Genomic DNA, 18,650 nt, shown 5'->3' with positions numbered 1-18,650 from the left:
GCGAAAAAGACACGCGTCCAGCTTGGAGGAGCACTTAGTATAGCAGAATCTCAGGTTATCCTGGAAGAAAAGGGCAAAGGGAAACGTCCAGCGCCTCAAGAAGGTGAAGATGGGGGTCTGTCGAAGAAGGGTCGGTCGGCTCAACGGCGTTGCGGTGTGTGCGGCAAGACAGGCCATAATGCGCGAACGTGTTCTAAAGATGTAGAATCGTCTAGTGAATCAGATGCCGATGAGAGCTAATTCATTTTCATGTTCTGGTTGTAAAAACTTATACGATGTTTGAAAGATGAGGAAAAGTGCGCGGCTGACTGATATGCGCGGCTGACTGGTAAAGTACGTTAGCTGAGAATGAGTTGCGGTGCAATTCGACCCTCTGAAAGCAATTGCATCTTCTTTTTAGCTAGCAATGAATGATAAGCTCTCTACCAAGCCAATCTTTGTAGTTAGGTCATGCCGAAGGGCACGGCAGCAAGGCGTGTAGAGGGCTGTGAATATGGCCACAACCGCAGCAGTTTGACGCCATCAAGGTCGCATTATCGTCACACAAAAAGACCAGTGTTGTAGTAAGGCCGCCCAAAGCAGCAACCCGCCATTCAATTATCACAGCACCGACCCTATGTCCTGCTAGCTATACAGTTCAATCTGACCCAAACGGGCTGCTTCCATTTCCATCATCATACACTTCCACCCCTCTAATCTCCTCTCCGTCCCCTCTTGACGGGCGGCGGACTTCTCGACCTCGATATCGAGTCGCTGTGTCTCCTCCGCTTGACACCGGCCGGGCTTGATCGCACCGGCGAATCTCTTCTCGGCGCAGGCTGTCTTCTGGGCGGCGGGCTCGGTGACCTCGAGTAAGAGTCTCGCCTACCTTTTCGCGCCCTCGGCGGCGGGGAGACGCTACCGCGGGGTGGTGGAGACCGACTATCTCTGGGTCCTCTGCGGTCAACTGGTGAACGGGATCGTGAATCCACCGAAGACCCGCGACTCGGGGACCGGCTGGGCGAGCGGCTTGGTGAACGGCTGCCGTAGCGGGCGCGTTTCCGCGGCGCGCTGCTCACCGATGAGCTGTTTCGCCTGACGGCACGGCGCGTGTCCTGCTTGGGACTTCGGCCGCGGGGTGCACCCCTGGCTGGCGGGGGGCTTGCAGAGTAAGATGCGGACCGTCCTCTTCTCGGAGGAGGCGATCTGCTGGCTGAGTGGCTATCTCTCTTGGCGCGACGAGGCGGCGGACTTCCGCTCAGACTGCGATCTCTGGGGCCATTTCGGGCTGGAGAGGGAGATCGTGAATAGCTGACGGATCGACCGCGTCGTCTGGGTGGGCTGGCCGAGTACGAATCGTCGCGGCGTCCCCTGCGCGGAGGGGTGATCGAACGACTGTATGAGCGAGATCGTGATGAGCTGCGACTGTACGAGCGGCCTCGTCCGCGGGGTGAAGGAGATCTAGACACTGAGTTTCTGCGATCTGTGACGCGTCTCGGAGACCTTGACCTTGATCTTGACCGTGAAGAGTACGAAGAGCCAGTGTATGAGGAGTAGCTGGATACCGACTCGGAGTCCGATTCGTCGGCGGCTGCGGGGGCGGGCAACGCCGGCTTGGGCATGTTCTGAAGGTACTCGCGCGATGCCTCGGTGAGGGCTCCCATGCCGATACTGGTGAAGTAGTTGATGGAGAAGCGAATGTTGCGTGCGTTGTCTCTTGGGAACAAGCCGGTGAAACTGGGTTGAAGGATTTCGTCCTTCATGCGCACTTGGAGCTTCGCCATGCCAATCTCCTCGGAAATGTCCTGGAAAAGAATCTTGATGAAGATTCTGGAACTGCTGGTTGTCTCTTCCTCGTTGAGGTGGATGGCGGACAGAACATGCCAGCCTATGGCATCGGTAGCCAGTAGGTGAGCGAAGAAGCGCGCGATATTGCGCAACCTGTTCGTCTCGTAGCGATGGATTTTGTTGTAGTAGTCGACGAAAGAGTCCTCGAAAAGGCCAGTCCATAAGCGGTTGAGCTTAGCAAAGCGCTCTCCAATGAGACCGTGGAATTTGGAGTATGTCTTCTCCTGAGAGCAGATCTCCACAATCATGGAGGGCAATTCTGGCTCCTGTCCCGCGGGAAGGTTGACTCGGAGCAATTTGTGGACTGCTTCCTCGGGGTCGATCGACGACATGACCGTGAGGTAGATCGTTCGTCGGAGGTTGACCAAGTCGGTGTTAGACTGGTCTTTGATCTCCATGGCCTTCTCCTCCTCGTCCTCTTCCTCCTCTGAGCTCTCATCTTCGTCGTCATCATCCTCGTAGTCACTGCCCTCTCCCAAAATCTCAGCCTTCAGCTTCTTGTAAGCCTCCTCGTGCTCTTCCCACTGCGGGTCGAACTTGAAGATGTTCACACTATCCTGAACATCGATCTCGCCATCCAGATCGACCATATGCGTGATCTGATCCTCTTCTTCCACCAGATCCAGCTCCTCCTTGATAGGCGGGTTGTCCTTGAAGTTGTCCTTACGAACCTGGAAGAGCACCTCAATCATGTACTGCACGCGCTTATCGATATCGGCCTCATGCAACACGTTTCTCAACTGGTCCCAAACCGCCATAGCAATCGCGGGCTGCATGTCTTGCAAGTGTTGTCCGACCTCGCGGAAGAAGTTGACGGCAATCTCTACACTGTCGTCGGTCGGCTTGTGCAGGAGAAGCAGGAGCATTTGGCCAGCAAGTCTCTCGTGGACGACTTGGTGGTTGATGAGATGCGCCAAGAATGTCGTAGAGGAGACGCAGACAGCCTTGTCGCTGCGCTTGAAGCCCTTGCGGAAGGACATGATGAGGCGCTTCACTAGGAGTTCGCCGACCGCTGGGAGCTTCGTGTTGACGATGGCGGCCATGGCCGCGAAGACGGGCGTGAACGGCAAACTTGCTGCCTGCGCCTTCATAATGGAGCGGCAGAAAAGACCGCGGCCTTTGATCAGGTTCTCGCCAAACAGCTCGGGGACGATGTGCTTGATGTTGGAGTAGTTGACCTTGTTGATCAGACCGTTGATACTCTTCTTCAGCGCCTCCCACATCAACCTCTGGTATTCCTTCGAGCTCTTGTCGGTAATTTGAGCCTGGAGCGCCCTCAGTCGAGCAGGCGGGATGTACGTGCCACCGGATCGCATCGAAAGGAGCTTCTCGTACTCGGCCTTCGCGATAGCCTGCTTCTCCTCCTCAGTCTTCGCAGGCGGGCTCGGACGACGTTCCTTGGGCGCTGGACGGTAGCTATCTGGGCGAGCTCGATCGCGACCACGATCGCGTGGGCGCTCGCCATCGCTATCGTGGCGTGGTCGACGGTCGCTGATGTCGCGTTCGTCGGCAGATTCGCCGTCGCGCTCGCGGCGCTCTGGGCGCGGCGACTCAACGTCTGCCGATGCCATCGTGCCTTTTGCTTTCCAAGTCCCAGAGATCGATCCCGGATTCGAAGGGAACTCGCGACGCTTTGAGGCAAGGGCGGGCGATCGGACACACCCTGATTGCTTGTTGGCGACTTTTTTTTTCCTTGGGGAAAGGATGCTTTGACGCAGCCTGGGTGGAAGGCTTCCCAAGAAAGGTACCTAAAAATCATAATTGTGGCTGGGGACTTGTAACGCCCCATAATCGAGAAGGACGCACGAGCCAGTTGCGGCTGGAGCTTGCCTTCCTGACAGGGGGACCCGCCCAAGCAAGCGTGCGTGGAAGTGCATTGTCAACCGTGGCAGCTCCTCTGTTAGCACAGGTCCAGTCCAGTCCACCAGGCGCGCCCTCATCCCCTGAAATCGCGACGACAATTTTCCCGATCGGCCAGCTAGCTGTTGACCTTTAACCACTTTCCTTCTTCCCCACGATACCTCTCCCATCCGGTTACCTGTCAACTATCTCACCGGCAGCCGCACTCGCAATCCGCCAATTCCTTCCTCACGCTCCTTTACTTCCGTTTTACCAAACACGACAATGGTACGTCGACCCTTCCCAGGAGACCTTGCGTCCCACCTTGCGCAACAAGGGATGCAGCGCAAGATGACTGAGGGACTGTCATGGCTAACTTTTGCTCCTCCTCCAGCTTGGAACACTCGTCGGTCTCGCCATGCTCGTGGCTGCCTCTGTGATCTTCACATACTACTCCATCTGGACCCTGCTCATGGTAGATGCCCTTTCCCCCCATGCTTCCACCAAGACCACAAGGTGCGCTAACACGCCCCGCCACAGCCCTTCGTCGATGACGACCACCCGCTTCAGAACTTCTTCCCTCCTCGCGTCTGGGCCATCCGCATCCCCGTCATCCTCATTCTCGTCGGCTGCGCCGTTGTCGGCTCTTTCTTGGGCACCGTTATGATCCGAAGCAACAGAAAGAAGGCCGCCAAGGCCAAGGCTGCCGCGAAGAAGAAGGCGTAAAGGATCTCAAACATTACAGGACGACTGTCGCGGCTCTTGTAGGGCCGATTTCAATCTATTACAATCGGACGTCTTCCGCTCAAAGCAGTCACAAACATCAAGCGAAGGGTGTTGCGCACTTGTATACAGGAATGGGTATCTAAAGCTGGTTGTATTGGAGAATTGAGCACATGGCCAATCTCGGAGCAGTGCTACCTACTCTGCATATGTTTAAGGACTACTACCCTATGCCAGAGAGAAGAATACCAAAAAAGACCAATAAAGGAGTGAGTGGCACGACCGGCCAAGTATCCGCCCCCATGATCCTAGAGCATCGGCCAGCAAACGTGTTTACATACCGACCCCTCCCCCATCCAGTAATGAAATCATGGCGCGAATGACTGTTGGTCTAACCTGGCTCCAAACGCCCCTTGCATTGTTTCTCAAACTCTCTGATCAGCAAAGTCGAGGACTTCACAATCGTCCTCGAAAAAACCATCCTCATCCTCCGCATGACGAGCTCCACGTCGTCTCCGAGTAGTGACAACAATCTCGTCACCATTCCCCCCACGATGCATGACTCTCTCCATCGAAGACAACGGAAGCGCCCGGTGATCATCCGAGATGTTGAATTCATCTTCTGAAACCGAGTGGTGTCCAACGTCCAGCCGAACCATGTTGAGCGGCTGACCAAACGCCCATGCTTGGGAAGTGTTCGGCTCCACCGGGTTGTATGAGACCTGGGGGCGCTGTTGCCGCTTCTTCTGCTTGGGCGTGGGTCGCTCGTCGAGGTTGGTCTCAGCCATGAGTGCAGCCAGCGAGGGAGTCGGGTTCGAGGCTTGTTCATTGTACTCGAAGAGAGACACACGCCTGTCGGTATGGAAGGGCTGGTAAGGTGCGCTGGATTCTATCTCAGCTTGCGGGATCGATGCCTCGGCGCTCAGATCAGCATGCAGGGGTCTAGCACGAGGGTCCAGAGTCAACGTATTGCCAGCGTCCATCTCTCGATCGGACAAGTCAAGATATTCATCTGAGTCGATGAATTGCCTAACTGCAGGGGCAAATCCATCATCTGGCAGCGCTGGCACCTTGAAGTCCTTGTACCGACTACCTCTTGGCATTCGCTGCTTTGGAGGCGTCGGTGCAGGGCGACGGGTTTTGGATGGGTAAGAGCGGACGAGACCATCGCCCACAACGTAAAGCGTGTGGTACTTTCTACCAGTAATCCATACGACGCATGAAGCTGTGGGAAGCCATTGGCTTTGCGGCAGAGACACGCGGTTTTCTCCTGTGTGACGCAGTTGGTTGATGGCAACACCGGTCTTGCCGAGGGAATGGCTAATGCTGGCAGCGATCGCCCTGCCACCAACACTCGCAGAATCGACAAAGTTGCCGTGTGCCACGCCTTGCGCATTCGAGCTGCTCCTACGCGGCCGAGTGATGAGAGGCCTGGCTGCATGATAGGCTGCACCAAAGGCACTAGAAGCAATGGAGACAGCAGAGCTAGGGGCGTCCGACGCGGGAGCTCCATTCTCTTCCGTTGCCTTGCGGCGGCGAGGGGGAGGCCAAGTAAATGCGCTCGATGGCATGTCCAGAAGATGAACAGTTCCTCGTTCAGTGACCATGGCGATTCGCTCTCCATTGGGCTTCGACCATGCAACTTCGACGATTCGGGCCACAGTCATTCGCGAAAACTGGGCGACTTGACGTACTCTCGGGCCCATCGCGCTGTTAGACGCCAGTACCTGAAGTGGGGAAGACTTGGTGTATTGTATGCACATCAGGTCCCAAACGGTTTGCACGTCGCCCTTGCCGCTTGCTGTGAACAGCGACAGGCCCGTCGGCGAGAATGACAAGAAGCTGCATCCGAGAGGAGAAGCAAACGTGATCAGAGGATGCAACACGGCCGAAGTTGGCAGACTGTCCAGGTCCAGGATAGAGACAAGACCGGGATCCTTAGTGACCGCCTGGCCCGGCGTACCATGAGTTGGCGGGAACTGAGGCGCATCGTGACGGGGAGGGTAGGAACCAGCCCACTGCTGGGCTGCGAGTGGTGGCGATCTCGGCTGTTGGGGCGGCGTTTGGTTCGCACTCTTGTTCCAGTACGAGTTCCAGGCCTGCAAGCCTTGCTGGCCAACCCATTTCGCACCAGAGATCAATTCCTGCGTGGTCTCGCGCATGATCTTGTTCACCATGCTCTCTGCCATGGGAGAGTCAACTGCGCCGGTAACACCAGGAACCACAGGCGAAGTTACCGAGGCAATGCCGGGAGCCTTGCCAAAGATGGGAACCGGTACGTGTGCGCGAAGGGCGATCTGTGAATTGGCGGCGGGAGGGCAGTAGGCGAGCCACTTGCCGTTGAGCGACAGAATCGGCGTTTGAGGGTTAGGACGCGGCGGTGCGGGCGAATGTCTTCGCTCCGCTTCTTCCGCAACTTCCCCTCTTGGGAGTTGTTGAAGGCTGGTCCAAAGCTTTCCCATGCAACCGAAGCGAACAGGACTGTCGACAACATCCACAATTTGTCGGTAAACCCAGCATTCTCCGCTCACGCCTGAAGCTATGACAATGTTGCCAGCATCGGCCTTGACGGTGAACGCGCCTGTGGGAGGTGGCGCCTTGAAGATTGGGCTCGTCACCGGCGTTGAAAGAGGCACTTTTGGAGCTTGAAGAAGTACGTCAACAAGCTTCCCCGTCTTCAGGGAGTGTAACTCAACGGAAGTCTGGTAGAACTCGATCGCAGGGGTGAACCGCCCAGAGGGCCCTCCTTTCTGGCTGCCGTCCGCTCGGGGGCTGTCAGGAACTTCGCGCTCTTCAGCGATGGTCTCATTTGCAGTTTGAATGGCGATTTCTGGCGATGTCTGTGGTAGAACTGGACCGTGGACAACAACGGCGACCAGAGGGCCAAGCTCAGCCTGGTCATTTGGAGTGGACCAAGGCAGAATCTTTGCGTTGTACACACCACCCCGAAGTCCCTTGAGGCCGGCAACACGGTCGAGGCCGCGTTTGGTCACGGAGTAGACTTCCAGGCCACCCTCGTACCCCGCCAGTGCGACGTTGTCCGATCCCGGAACAAGCTCGGTGTGGGGAGACGGCAGATTGTCGAAGCCAAAATGGTAGCCTTTGTCACCAGCCTTCAAGCCGGCTTTGGAGGCCATGTCGAAATCGATATCCGGGGCGCCATAAAAATGCGGCTGCGGTTGGTGGGGAAGTGGAGGGTGAGAACCAACTCTTGCGTGGGACAACTGCGACTGCATGGAGCTACGGCGAAAGGCTGCAGCTGCAGCCGGTTGATGGTAGGCCTCAAGTGGATACTGGGCATCCATTTGGAAGCTGAGTGGGCGCTTCATATGATTTGGCATGCTGTTGGGAGGGGAGGGCGACGCAGTTTGGGGAGTCAAGGACTGGCGCTGGACAGCCCACCCGTGGTGGAGGCGACCGGAATCCTCGTAGGAGGACGGCTGGGTAGGCGGAGATTCACCCATGAGGCTAATCAAGTTTCCCGGAGAACCAGCAAGGCCTCCTCTTGCCCATTCGTGGTTTGTACTTGCAGCAGTACTCGCGGACACAGACGTCGTGGAGAGGGCATCCAGGGTCGGCGAGATGGTGGGGTGCCCATCGTAGGGTGACGAGCCTTGAGCAATGGGTCTGATGTCGGGGGAGTTGACGGGAGGCGACGACGCATCGGAGGGGGGACTCTTGGAAGGACTGCCGTTTCTTTGAAGATGTCAGTGGAAGTTGTCACGACAAAGGTTTTAAGCAAAGATGCAGAACAAGGCAGCAGTGACTCAAAGGTGCTGATGGCGGGGTTCAGGAGAGGGGAGTAAGAACGTACGCAAACTTGCCCGCGGCGAGTTTCGTCACCGCGGCGCTAACTCCACCATCTTTCGCGTTCTTTCTGTCCTTCTTAGAGCCTGTTTTGAGAATTTTCATGAGTATGATGTTCGTCTGCTGAACCTAGCACGTATGCGTCAGAAGCGCGGAGTAGGTCCGAACTTACTCGGCATTCAAGTGGTGTTGCGCCGCAGTTGGAGCAGTTTCCTGCTCCAAGAACCTGCGTTCCCGCAAGGTAGCTCTACCCTTTGAGAGAATACGAGTACTTTGAATGTATGGAGAGTCGTGGAGGATCGCGATAAGAGGTTCGATGGTGGTATGAGGGGTATCGGGTTAAGCGACGGTTGGTTGGGTCTATTAGAGATGACGGAACGCGGCGAGAAAAGCGGCAGATGACCTCGGAGGGTGAAAGTGCCGCAGACGCTGGGATATGCTTCGGTTTGAACGACGGCTCGATATGGCAAATGGAGAAAATAGGCAAGTCGTGCCTCGTATCGTTGGTGAAGGTTGTACGGAAGAAGCAGAAGTGTAAAGAGCGGCGTTCTTTCCAGGCACAGCCAAAATGGAGAGGAAGTAATTACGGTCGCAAGTGAAGAAACAGTCTATAGAAGGAAACAGAAGAGGAAAGACGTGACGGACGTGACAGGACGTGACGTGACGAGTATGTTCACGGGAATGCTGCTATCGTAGTTTGGTTTGGTTGTTGTTGATGAGTCGAAGGGAAGGAGCACGGGGGAAGGAAGTGAGGTCAGTCATGGCGACAGGTAGGTAGGTAGCATAGCAGGTCCCCGGTACGGAGTAGGTAGGTGCTGCATGGTACGTGCTCCCCGCCAGCAGGTCTCCAGCAGGTCAGGCCGGGCCTGGTCAGGTACACCACCATCAAATCACAGGCGCGCCGGGGTCGTCTAAGAATGGGTACAGCGGTACATCGGATGCCGTAATGGAACAGAAGAGGTCAGATAAGATACGGGAAGCCGGACCTTCCTTACACAGCACCTCCCCTCCTACCCTCAGCCCAACTAACCTGCCACTTCCACTTCCACATTGCGACGCAGTACTTCATTACCCCTCGCGACATCCTTCAGAGTCCACCCGCACTTTCGTCCCTCAGCAGGTCACTGGTGCAGCAGCTGCTCTCCGCGGGAGGGAGCGGGGCGTTTGCGTGCTTTCGCAGCTCGACAACCCGAGGACGGCGCGGTGCCCCCAAGGTGCCACTCACTGAATGCCCCCCTCCAAGCCACCCCTCCACGCCCTCCACTTCAATCAGGACAGCCAGTTGGAGGAACTGGGGCCAGGGTGCAGGGGTGTCAAGCGCAGGCAGCTGGCCAGGATTGGAATGAAAGAGGGTGGGAGGGTGAGGGGTGTTTCCGGGGAGAGGGACATCCAGGGCACTGGTGCTGCGCGCTGATGTTGCTGCTGCTGTTAATGCTGTTTGGCACTGTCCCGCAACTGCAACTGCAAGGCAGGAGGTTCCAGGTGCGAGGTATCTTCTGCCCCTCGAGCATGGCCTCCGGTACATCTCGGCGGCATGTAGCGCAGGGCAGGATGCAGGACGCAGTGCGGATACAGCTACAGATACAGCGCACCAATCTGGAGCCAGCCTTCTTCATCGGACAGGGGGTGGTTGGGACAGGTTGAAGATGATAAAGTCTTCCTAGGTATTCTTTGTGCTAACAATAGCCGCAGAAATACCTGTTTCGATCTCGGGATACTTGGCACTGCAAGCCATTAAGGTACGGCGGTACGTATCCCAGACATCAGCAACAGACACTTCCTGCTTGACACTCAGGTCGACACGCCCAGGCCTCTCTCTACGCGGTAGAGCAGTCGGGTCTGGCCTGGCCTGGTCTGGTGTCCCGGAGTTCAGTCCAGCCCAGCCATCAACAGGAGCAACAATCGCATTATCTGCGATACGCCTCCAGCAGCTCTTTCAACACGGAACCGCAGATGGGCGGTAGTCCTCTCCTTGTGCGAAATCGAAGACGCAAACATCAAAGTCACATCCGCTTGTCAGAGGGACACGATCCAACGCTACGAATTCAATCTTTGTCTGAGACCCCTCGTCTCGCTCAACACTCACCATCTCTTCTTCCATACACTTCCACCGATTTACCATGTGCCTGACGGTTGGCCTCCCACACCACACCACACTCCTGGTGCTAAGCTGAGCTCTGCATACGCATACAGAGTCTCTTCTGCCGAGGCCGGCGACGGGCAACCCAACCTTGGAATGTCTCTCTGTCTCTCTCACTCTTTCTTAGCAGTCAGGACGCAGGCGGCAACGGCGCCAGGTCTAGTCAGAGCCAACCCAGTCAACCAATACCAAGACCAATGCCGAACTGACACTCCCATTGTCCTTTACTCCTTCCACCTTCTCCCCCTCATCCACCAATCTCGCTCATCAATCTCCGTCAAATCACTACAATCTCACCCCTGTGTCCGGGACCAGCTGCTGACGCCTGGGCTGTGCGTGCCTACACGCGCCTGCGCCCGCGGTGGACGACGGATGATAGTGACGATCCGGGGGTGACCGATGCCATCATTCCGCTTTGGCCTGGTGACGGCGGCGCAGACACGACCTGCTGGACGCTCTCAACCAAGCTTCCCCCGGGACAACAGCACGACGGTTCGTACACTAAAATAACGGTTGCCCGTCTTTCACCTACCGCCAACCTGGAAATTGCCTCGCAACCTCGCTTCTCCATGCCTCTTTACGGTGTGCCGTCGCCCATCCCATTTTACCCCCCCGTCCCCGTCATCGGTCACCCGTCCATCCTGTCGCGCACCAGCTGTTAAACTGCCACACCCGACACTCTTCTGGCCAGACCGTCCAACTGACAAAGACACCTGACCCCTCGGTGGAGGACGGGGGGCCACCAAGTCAGGTGAACGGGCCACTCATAGCTCTCTCGTGGCCCACGAGAACAACACACCACCACTGACGTAGGTAGGGCTCTCCTGGTACCCCTCCTTATGCCCGCGGGCTCGCATCTCTGAGAACTCCTCGAGCCTCTCAACCCTCACCGTTTCAAGATGAGATGCCGGTTATGAAGTCATCTGTTGGGAAAGCTGAGTTCTGGCTATCGTCGGGTCATTACCTAAGACAACAGCCCCAATCCAACGAGGCGAAGCGAGGCGAGATGGTGCAGGACGAGGCGACGCGGACGACGCATGGCACGGGGACGCCCGTGGTCGCGACCTCGTCGAAGCGCAAGCGCATGGAGCGGTTTGAGGTCGGAGCTACTACCGGATGAATCCATCGTCATCGATGAGATCAAATTCGATGCGCTCCCGTCCGTCAGCCTGAGAATGGAACACCGGAATGCCATCGTGAAAAGGCGCAGTCAGTGGGTTCGACAAAACACACTTTGCGCCAATTCCCAGCGTCTCGTCCAACATCTGTCTTTCGGCGGATAATGCCATGGACGTATGTCGTCCAATTCTAAATTTGCCTTGACAACTCCCAGCCTCTCGGCTCTACAGTGTCCGAGGTGTCGCATTCGACGCTTCAAAAGTTGGACTCAAAAGGCAGTGGCCCCTCAATCGGAGCCCACTGGTCTAGCCAGACCCGATAATCATCCATTCGCCATTCACCATCGTGCTTCTTCCATGCCGCACTCCCAGCCCAACTAAACACGTTCTCACTTCCATCCAGCCCCTTTCTCCTGACACCACCCTTCAACATGACGTGCACACCCTGTTCGGTTACTGACCCGATTGCGCTCGTGATCCAGTGCTTCCTCGCCGCGACTGAGCCCCACATCTCCGTCCGCAGCTGCCGGAGGTCTTGATCCAAGTGTCAGCTTACGGCTGCAACTCATCACCCGCGTCGTACGTACTCTCGTGCTTCTCGGCCGCCTGCGGTCCAATCTTGACTTTCGCGTCCGGCGTGAAGAACGCCAGCCATTGCTCGTTCAGCTCCTTGTTGTCGCTCGTCCGGTAAAAGTCCCTAAGGCGGAGCCGAAGGTCCCGGTCCATAGCCGTCTCGGTCGGCCAGAACGGCTCCAGCCGTGAGTAGCTGTCGTACGGCTCGACGCCTTCTGTCGCTGCGAATTCTCCCATTTTTCGATTTCGTACAGTGAACTTGTTTCTGTTCCTCACTGATAATGTTTCTTCAACGTATGCGAGCACACACCAGCGAGCGGCGGAGGTGTGTGACGTTTATACCCGTCCCAAGTCCCAGTGTTAGTTAAGTCTTCGGCCCGGGCACCTGGTCTGACGACACCCGAAATTCGGAACTGTTATCCGGGAAGGGAGAACATCATGAGAGTCGGAATTCCCGTTGCGACGATGGTGCAATTGCGCGGCTAACGCACAGCAACCTGTCGTCGTCTTCAAAGCTACGATGCGATAGTTGGATCGGTAATCAGAGTCGTTGAGATTCCTTCCCATAGATGCGGGCTGAGTGCCGCCTTTCGCGGGGTTCCGAGGTTGGGATTGGCGCTGCCCCTCTTAGTATCGCAATTTGCTGCACAGAACATCTCACCAAGAGAGGCTTAGCCTCTAATCTCTCCCCTTGGTGTAGTTGGTTCATCACGTTCGACTGTAATGGTTACGTTGTCATCGAAAGGTCTCTAGTTCGATTCTGGAAGGGGAGAAACAAACTTTTTTTGTCGGTTTTTGCCATTGCATAATTGCGTCCTGGGTCATCTCTGAGATTGTGCATTTCACTGAGAGAGACAGCATTCCAGTGAATTTCTTGGCGCTAGAGGCTCAGCAACGTTACTTTGAGCATTTAACTGGCCCTTCTATTCGCTTTTCACATTTATTTGGATCATGTTGTCGTGGCACATGTGTTGTTGCTATTTTCGACGTTTGGATAATTAGATGTTGGCTGCAGATTTGACACGAAGACTCTGCAAAACCTTTGACTTAGAGACCAAAACCTATCCCCCTATATTGACCTCCAGAGGAACCAAGACATTGGAGCGTGAGCAGTGTGGTTCAGTGAGCTTGTGGCAACTGACAAGTTGGTACCAGTCAAACCGCGAAGTTCAGAGGCTTTGGATAGGTATTGGGCAGATGGGTGCTGTTGGGGTGGCCAGCTATGCCAGCTCATAATATGTACTCAATGTACCTGCTCGCTATCTGCGAGATGCGGCGGCCGGATATTGGAACGGAGTTCGAATGACCGCCGATAATAGAAGTTCTCATGCTCCGCACGTGGTTGTTGTTTATTATGAAGTTTTCGCTTCTGCGGGCTGCAGCGCGGTGCGAGTGACTGCTGGTGATGGGCGCCCTAGTGCTGGGCATGCTGTTTTTCTTGCTGCTGCAGATGTTAGTGTTGTGTTTGCCGACGGTAACGGGCCGTTACTTGCGCCAACAGTATCCGGGAGCATGCATCGGGCAGGGCGACAAGTACAATCGTCTGTGGTAGCTTGCCCTCTGGGAAGTTGCCGGTGGATGGACCGATGTCATCGTGGTAGCGGTGGATGGGGAAGGCTTGGTCGATATCCTTCAAGTCGTCGTCGCGGAAAGGGAGGATGGAGGCTCAGTCTTGCCATAAATCCCACGGTCTCTGGCCACGCGTTTCTTCGTTCCTCAGGTGCTCTCGTGTGGCTATCAGCGCCTTTCCCAAGCGGTTCTCTCCCCAGTCCTTTCGTTGGTTCATGGCATGCTTTGCACTGTATCCGATGCCCCAAACGCGGTCTCGAGATGCCGCATCACACAGCAGGCGGCCATGCGTAGAGAGCAGTTTTCTTGCGAGGTTTGGGTTCTGGCTGAACTTAGCAATGTTGCCTACCTCTACGACTGCGCTCTTGATGGGATCCCAAATCTCGTCGGTGAAGCCTTCTTTGTGGTAGTCTTTCTCGCTTGAGGAGCGATTTAGTGGTGGTGGTGGTGGTGGTGTGTTATCTTATTAGTTGTAAAAGACGAATGTTCAGAGTATGTACGGCAAGGGTATGGCAAGAGTACGGAGAAGGGAAGTGTGCATCTGCCTGGAAGTTGGGCAATACTCTTATGTTACAATCCGTTCAGAGGACCTCTTAGGCGTAACTGTGTTTTACTTGCTGTACATTAAATAGTTAAGCTGAAGATGAACTAGACATCAAGACCAACAAAGGGAACACCTATAAGAACACGCAGAACCTTTACAACCTTCAGCTTTTGAGAGGTAATTTAGTCACTTCATGACATCAGAACATCACCAGTGACGCATTACAAAAGAATCAACCCGATCTTGAAGTTCTACTCAATGCCAAATATTAATCCGTCGAAAACCCCTGGCATTTCAGCTTCAGTAATTTGCTTCGGAGGCAAAGGCGGAGACTTCTCCCACGCAGGAACCTTTCGAAGACGACTAACCCAGAAGACAAAATGGTTGCAGTGATGTGTAACAAGGTGCTCGAAAAATTGCATACCTGGAAGCTACATAATCCTATTTAAATGCAGCACTCTCTGCATCGTCCTGTCGTTTCCTTTCGATTGTTCATTCTACAATCCCGATTTCGCAGCTCCAGCTTTACACTTTGGTCAACAAATTGACTCTGCCAAGCTACAGCTAAGATGTCTACCAACTCCCTGGTTTCCCTTGAAACCCTCCTCGAGATTGGGTTCTCCCAGGAAAAGGCAGAGCAAATCTGGACAAAGTGGTTAAATTGGCCAGAAGGGCCTGTCAGCCGAGAGACAGACCCTTATGATGGGGGCCTGCAGATGACGTTCGACCACTTCTTTATTGCAGGCCTCGAGAAAGACGACGGAGATGTGTGGGGCGACGACGAAACAGAATGGCGAAACTCACTCACTCGCTACGGCATCAACAGCGACACGCAAGATGCCATTATGGACCCCGAATTCAAACACATCCGCTTGGCTCAATCTGCACGGTTCTGGGCTAAAGACACCGTCGAGATGCGCTACGCCTGGTTGCAAAGATGCGCAAACAATTCCACGGCACCTCCGTCCCTACAATCGTCAACAGCGAACAACGATGGCCAGGCACCCAACAACATTCTGCCTGAAGTGAGTCGTGGGCCTCCGTACAAACTGAAACTGTACAAAGCTGCAGACTTGGGTCGTGCCCATCGGCTCTTCGACAAGAGCGGAACCTTTGACTGCATCGCGGATCTTCGAAGTCCTGCTCCTTCAGACTTCACTGGACATTCGTCAGCATTCTACTTCAGCCCTGACATCGAGGTCGCCCAACTCGAAGGCGCTTGCGCGAAGCGCAGGGCGAGTCGCTCATCAATCGCGCTCATACAGACCACGATACCAGTCGATGAGATTAACAAACTGCCAGATGAAGACGTACTCTCTGGCCTGCACTGGACGGACCTCTTGTGGAAACAACTAGTCTGGTCATCTCGGAGAGGAGAGATTCTATCGGGCGACCTCCGCGAATATCGCGGAGTTACTATCATCGTTGGTACTAAGGCTCGATTGCCGAACGCAGTGTATAGTAAGATGGAATCTCCAACAGATATCAAGAAGGATTGTGTCTACATGGTCACCGAAAAGTTCGAGTCTCCGTCGGCAATTCAGTGGATGTTTTCAGCTGAGGGTGAGGGTTTCTTGAGAGATCACGGCTGCTTCAAAGTCGTTAGCTATTTCTAAGTAGATTTGCTATCTGAGCAGACATCCTTATTATCTTTGGCACCAACTACCTAATTATGCTAGTGCTACATCTTGATGTTTGATCCACTCACAGATACAGGCTTATCTATTCAAGAATGATTACAAAAGAACTCATCACCAAGTATTGAGAAGCTGCACCGGTTACTTCATATGGGTTTGAGCCGTTATAAGATTCATAAGGCTTTGTGCAATCAATTACGCACCTAGTAAGGCCGAGAAAAATACCGAGGACAACAGCGAAGATCAAAATGACAGTCGACTTACATCCTCCATGAGTAACTTGGAATCACCTATGTGTAAGAGATATGTCCAACTCCGCCCGACGCTTCGTAGTATGTATGGATGGCGGAGTCGTCAAGTCAGTATGCGGGTCGAACAATCTTATATAATGGTCAGTTGGTGATCCTGAGACCTTTCCCCCTGTAGATTATGTTCTGCAGCTTCTTCCGCCTGCGCAGCAACAAAGATCTTCTCTTCACCCAGAATAACTGTCAAAAGGCCCTACCACTACGTCATTGATATCGGCCAACGTAATGAAGCGGTGCGATAACGAGATGCATTCCAAATGCCGTAGTTTTAAACTCGTACCACGCAGAGCACATGCCGCATCAGGTTCATTCTTCAACTTGGCAGACCTCAAAGTAATGCAACCACTGAGCTGTTCTTGCATGAGAGCTCCACAGACTGTCTGGGGTTCGATTCGCAGACGGCCCCTGAACATCAACGTCCCACACCGGTGGAGTCCAATAACACAAAGATCTTCATTGGATTAGTGAGGGGTCGCTCGGGTAATAAAAATCTCGTGGCTCCCAGGATTTGAAACGTGGTTCTCCCGGAAGCACCGGCCAAGACCTCGGACATTGACATCGTCAACCATGGCTCAGATTTTTTTGTGAGTTGTTTTCTCATCGCCGTCTCACCGAAGAGATAAGATATTAACCAGTTGTTCACAGTGTTGGCGGTACAGGCCACATCGGCGGCGCTGTGCTTGAACTACTTCTCAAGCAACATGCCGACGCCAAAGTGAAGGTCTTGGTGCGGGATGAGGCAAAGGCAGAGCGTCTGGTCAGCAAGTACCCGCAAGTCAGCTACGTCGTCGGTGACACGGGCAACTTTGAGCTTCTCGAGAAGTGCAGCAAGGAGGCCGACATCGTCATCAACACCTCCCCGGACATCACGCACGACGCGGGCATCAAGGCGATCCTCGCGGGCCTGAAGGCGCGCGAAGGACCCAAGGGATACTACATCCACACTTCGGGCGCTTCTCTCATCTGGGACGAGCCCGCCGGCTCCAAGGACGCCAGCTGGTGGGACGACATCAAGGACATCAAGGACATCCTCGCCTTCAAGGGCGAAGCCCACACGCACGCCGTGACTGACAAGATCGTGCGCGATGCGGCCTCAGACGTCAACGTGGCCATCGTCTCGCCGGGCTTCGTTGGCGGCATGAGCCCTTCCATTGAGCACCCGACCCCGATCACCACGCCCGCCATCTTCCTCACCGCCCGCGCCATGAAGACGGGCTGGCAAATCGCAGAGGGAGAGAACACCCACGCCTGGATCGACGTCTCCGACCTCGCGAGGATCTTCCTGATCCTCATCGGAAAGGCCATCAACGGCGCGTCCGACTCTGAGCCGTTTGAGCTCTGGGGAACGGAGGCGTACTACTTCGCCACCGGCGAGGACATCTCGTTCGCCAAGTTCATGAAGCACCTCGTGCCCGTCCTTAAGAAACACGACGTTATCGAAACCGAGGAGATCAAGTCGGTTAGCGTGGTCGAGGCCGCGAGAACCAGCATGGGTGGAAGCGACTACGACCCCGACGACACGCCGCCGCCGCCTGACACCTGGGCCATGCACATTGCCATCATGTACGGAATCAACATGCGCGTCAGCGCTTCCAGGATGGAGAAGCTTGGCTGGAAGGCTGAGAAGGGCAGCGTCGTCGACACCTTCCCTGAGGTTGTCACCGAGTTTTTGAAGCGGGAGAAGAAATAGTATAGCTCGCTGTCGTTTCTTGTGAACAATATTTCACGACCTGGCAAGATTGGTGGTTGTTTGTAAAAAGAAAAGTACATGTATGTGTGTGGGGGGCGGATTGCTTTCTATTGCTGCAAGGCAGAAATCTACGCATGTATCTCTAATAGCTTCGCTGCTCACTTAGGCGCTGGGGAGTGTTTTTGCTACAGCGCAGCATTTGATACTGGTTTCAGAAACAAAAAGTTGTTATATCCTTCATTGAAGACCACGGAGTACAACACATCTCGTTGCGTGGAATGTGTGTGATCTTAGTTTCGGTTTCATGCACCCAATCATTTGTGTTAGATTAAGCTATCTATTGAGAGTCAAGTTACTCAGGTGGCGTCGCAACTATCGAGTAAATGAGTGAGTCTAGAATGACGAGAGTTTTACATGAGGCGTGCAAAAATGAACTCAGAACTGCATAATTATCTGGTCATGAAGACAGCCGTAAGTCAGACAGATGCTTTTACCCCGAAATCTCTTATGTTGTGTTTGTTCCAGTCTCTGTGGCCTAAATCTCACTTCTAAAGGAACTTAATACATAACGGCCTTAATTATGTTTAGTACAATCAGAGCGTGAGACTTTCGAGTGAAGCAAATTTTATTTAATCTTCATTCAGTTGCATAGTTGAGCAAAAGCTAATTTTTTTTATTTTTTTTTATTTTTTTTTATTTTTTTTATTTAACGCCATGGCGGCAAGGGCGCAGCGGCCCTTGCGGCAGACCTCCCGAAGGGTATGTGGCGTGGAGGGCCGCAGGATCTAGCTATATACTCTGTAGTACACGCCTCTTCCTAGCGTCCTCCAGATCTTGCCCGAGGGCCACTATGTGTTCTATCCGTCCCTAGTTCC

General features: G+C 54.5%; 6 protein-coding genes and 1 non-coding gene across 7 annotated transcripts; 4 read left to right on the top strand and 3 right to left on the bottom strand.

Annotated features, from left to right (window-relative positions):
• Window positions 1-1,440: 1,440 nt before the first annotated feature.
• CWC22 (pre-mRNA-splicing factor cwc22) lies at window positions 1,441-3,398 on the bottom strand (the record flags this gene model as incomplete). The annotated part of the gene is made up of 2 exons (XM_053186918.1): window positions 1,441-1,494; window positions 1,545-3,398. 2 exons carry the CDS (start codon window positions 3,396-3,398, stop codon window positions 1,441-1,443), a joined length of 1,908 nt encoding a protein of 635 aa, XP_053029142.1.
• Window positions 3,399-4,084: 686 nt separating this feature from the next.
• On the top strand, window positions 4,085-4,392 carry COL26b_014345 (uncharacterized protein; the record flags this gene model as incomplete). Its single annotated transcript, XM_053186917.1, has 2 exons — window positions 4,085-4,141; window positions 4,207-4,392. The coding sequence occupies 2 exons, from the start codon at window positions 4,085-4,087 to the stop codon at window positions 4,390-4,392; spliced, it is 243 nt and encodes an 80-aa protein (XP_053029141.1).
• A 422-nt stretch (window positions 4,393-4,814) lies between these two features.
• On the bottom strand, window positions 4,815-8,301 carry COL26b_014344 (uncharacterized protein; the record flags this gene model as incomplete). Its single annotated transcript, XM_053186916.1, has 2 exons — window positions 4,815-8,076; window positions 8,204-8,301. The coding sequence occupies 2 exons, from the start codon at window positions 8,299-8,301 to the stop codon at window positions 4,815-4,817; spliced, it is 3,360 nt and encodes a 1,119-aa protein (XP_053029140.1).
• A 3,409-nt stretch (window positions 8,302-11,710) lies between these two features.
• Window positions 11,711-12,264, bottom strand: COL26b_014343 (uncharacterized protein; the record flags this gene model as incomplete). Its single annotated transcript, XM_053186915.1, has 2 exons — window positions 11,711-11,988; window positions 12,042-12,264. 2 exons carry the CDS (start codon window positions 12,262-12,264, stop codon window positions 11,711-11,713), a joined length of 501 nt encoding a protein of 166 aa, XP_053029139.1.
• Window positions 12,265-12,712: 448 nt separating this feature from the next.
• On the top strand, window positions 12,713-12,800 carry COL26b_014342. Its single transcript has one exon. It is a non-coding gene; the product is annotated as a tRNA-Tyr (tRNA).
• Window positions 12,801-14,709: 1,909 nt separating this feature from the next.
• COL26b_014341 (uncharacterized protein) lies at window positions 14,710-15,756 on the top strand (the record flags this gene model as incomplete). Its single annotated transcript, XM_053186914.1, has 1 exon — window positions 14,710-15,756. One exon carries the CDS (start codon window positions 14,710-14,712, stop codon window positions 15,754-15,756), a length of 1,047 nt encoding a protein of 348 aa, XP_053029138.1.
• Window positions 15,757-16,652: 896 nt separating this feature from the next.
• Window positions 16,653-17,775, top strand: COL26b_014340 (uncharacterized protein; the record flags this gene model as incomplete). The annotated part of the gene is made up of 2 exons (XM_053186913.1): window positions 16,653-16,669; window positions 16,731-17,775. 2 exons carry the CDS (start codon window positions 16,653-16,655, stop codon window positions 17,773-17,775), a joined length of 1,062 nt encoding a protein of 353 aa, XP_053029137.1.
• Between the last annotated feature and the right edge of the window lie 875 nt (window positions 17,776-18,650).

The sequence above is a fragment of the Colletotrichum chrysophilum genome (assembly GCF_026319265.1).
Source record: "Colletotrichum chrysophilum strain AFK26 chromosome Unknown scaffold_341, whole genome shotgun sequence".
Taxonomy (NCBI): Eukaryota; Fungi; Ascomycota; class Sordariomycetes; order Glomerellales; family Glomerellaceae; genus Colletotrichum; species Colletotrichum chrysophilum.
This window is presented reverse-complemented; position numbering and strand designations above follow the sequence as displayed.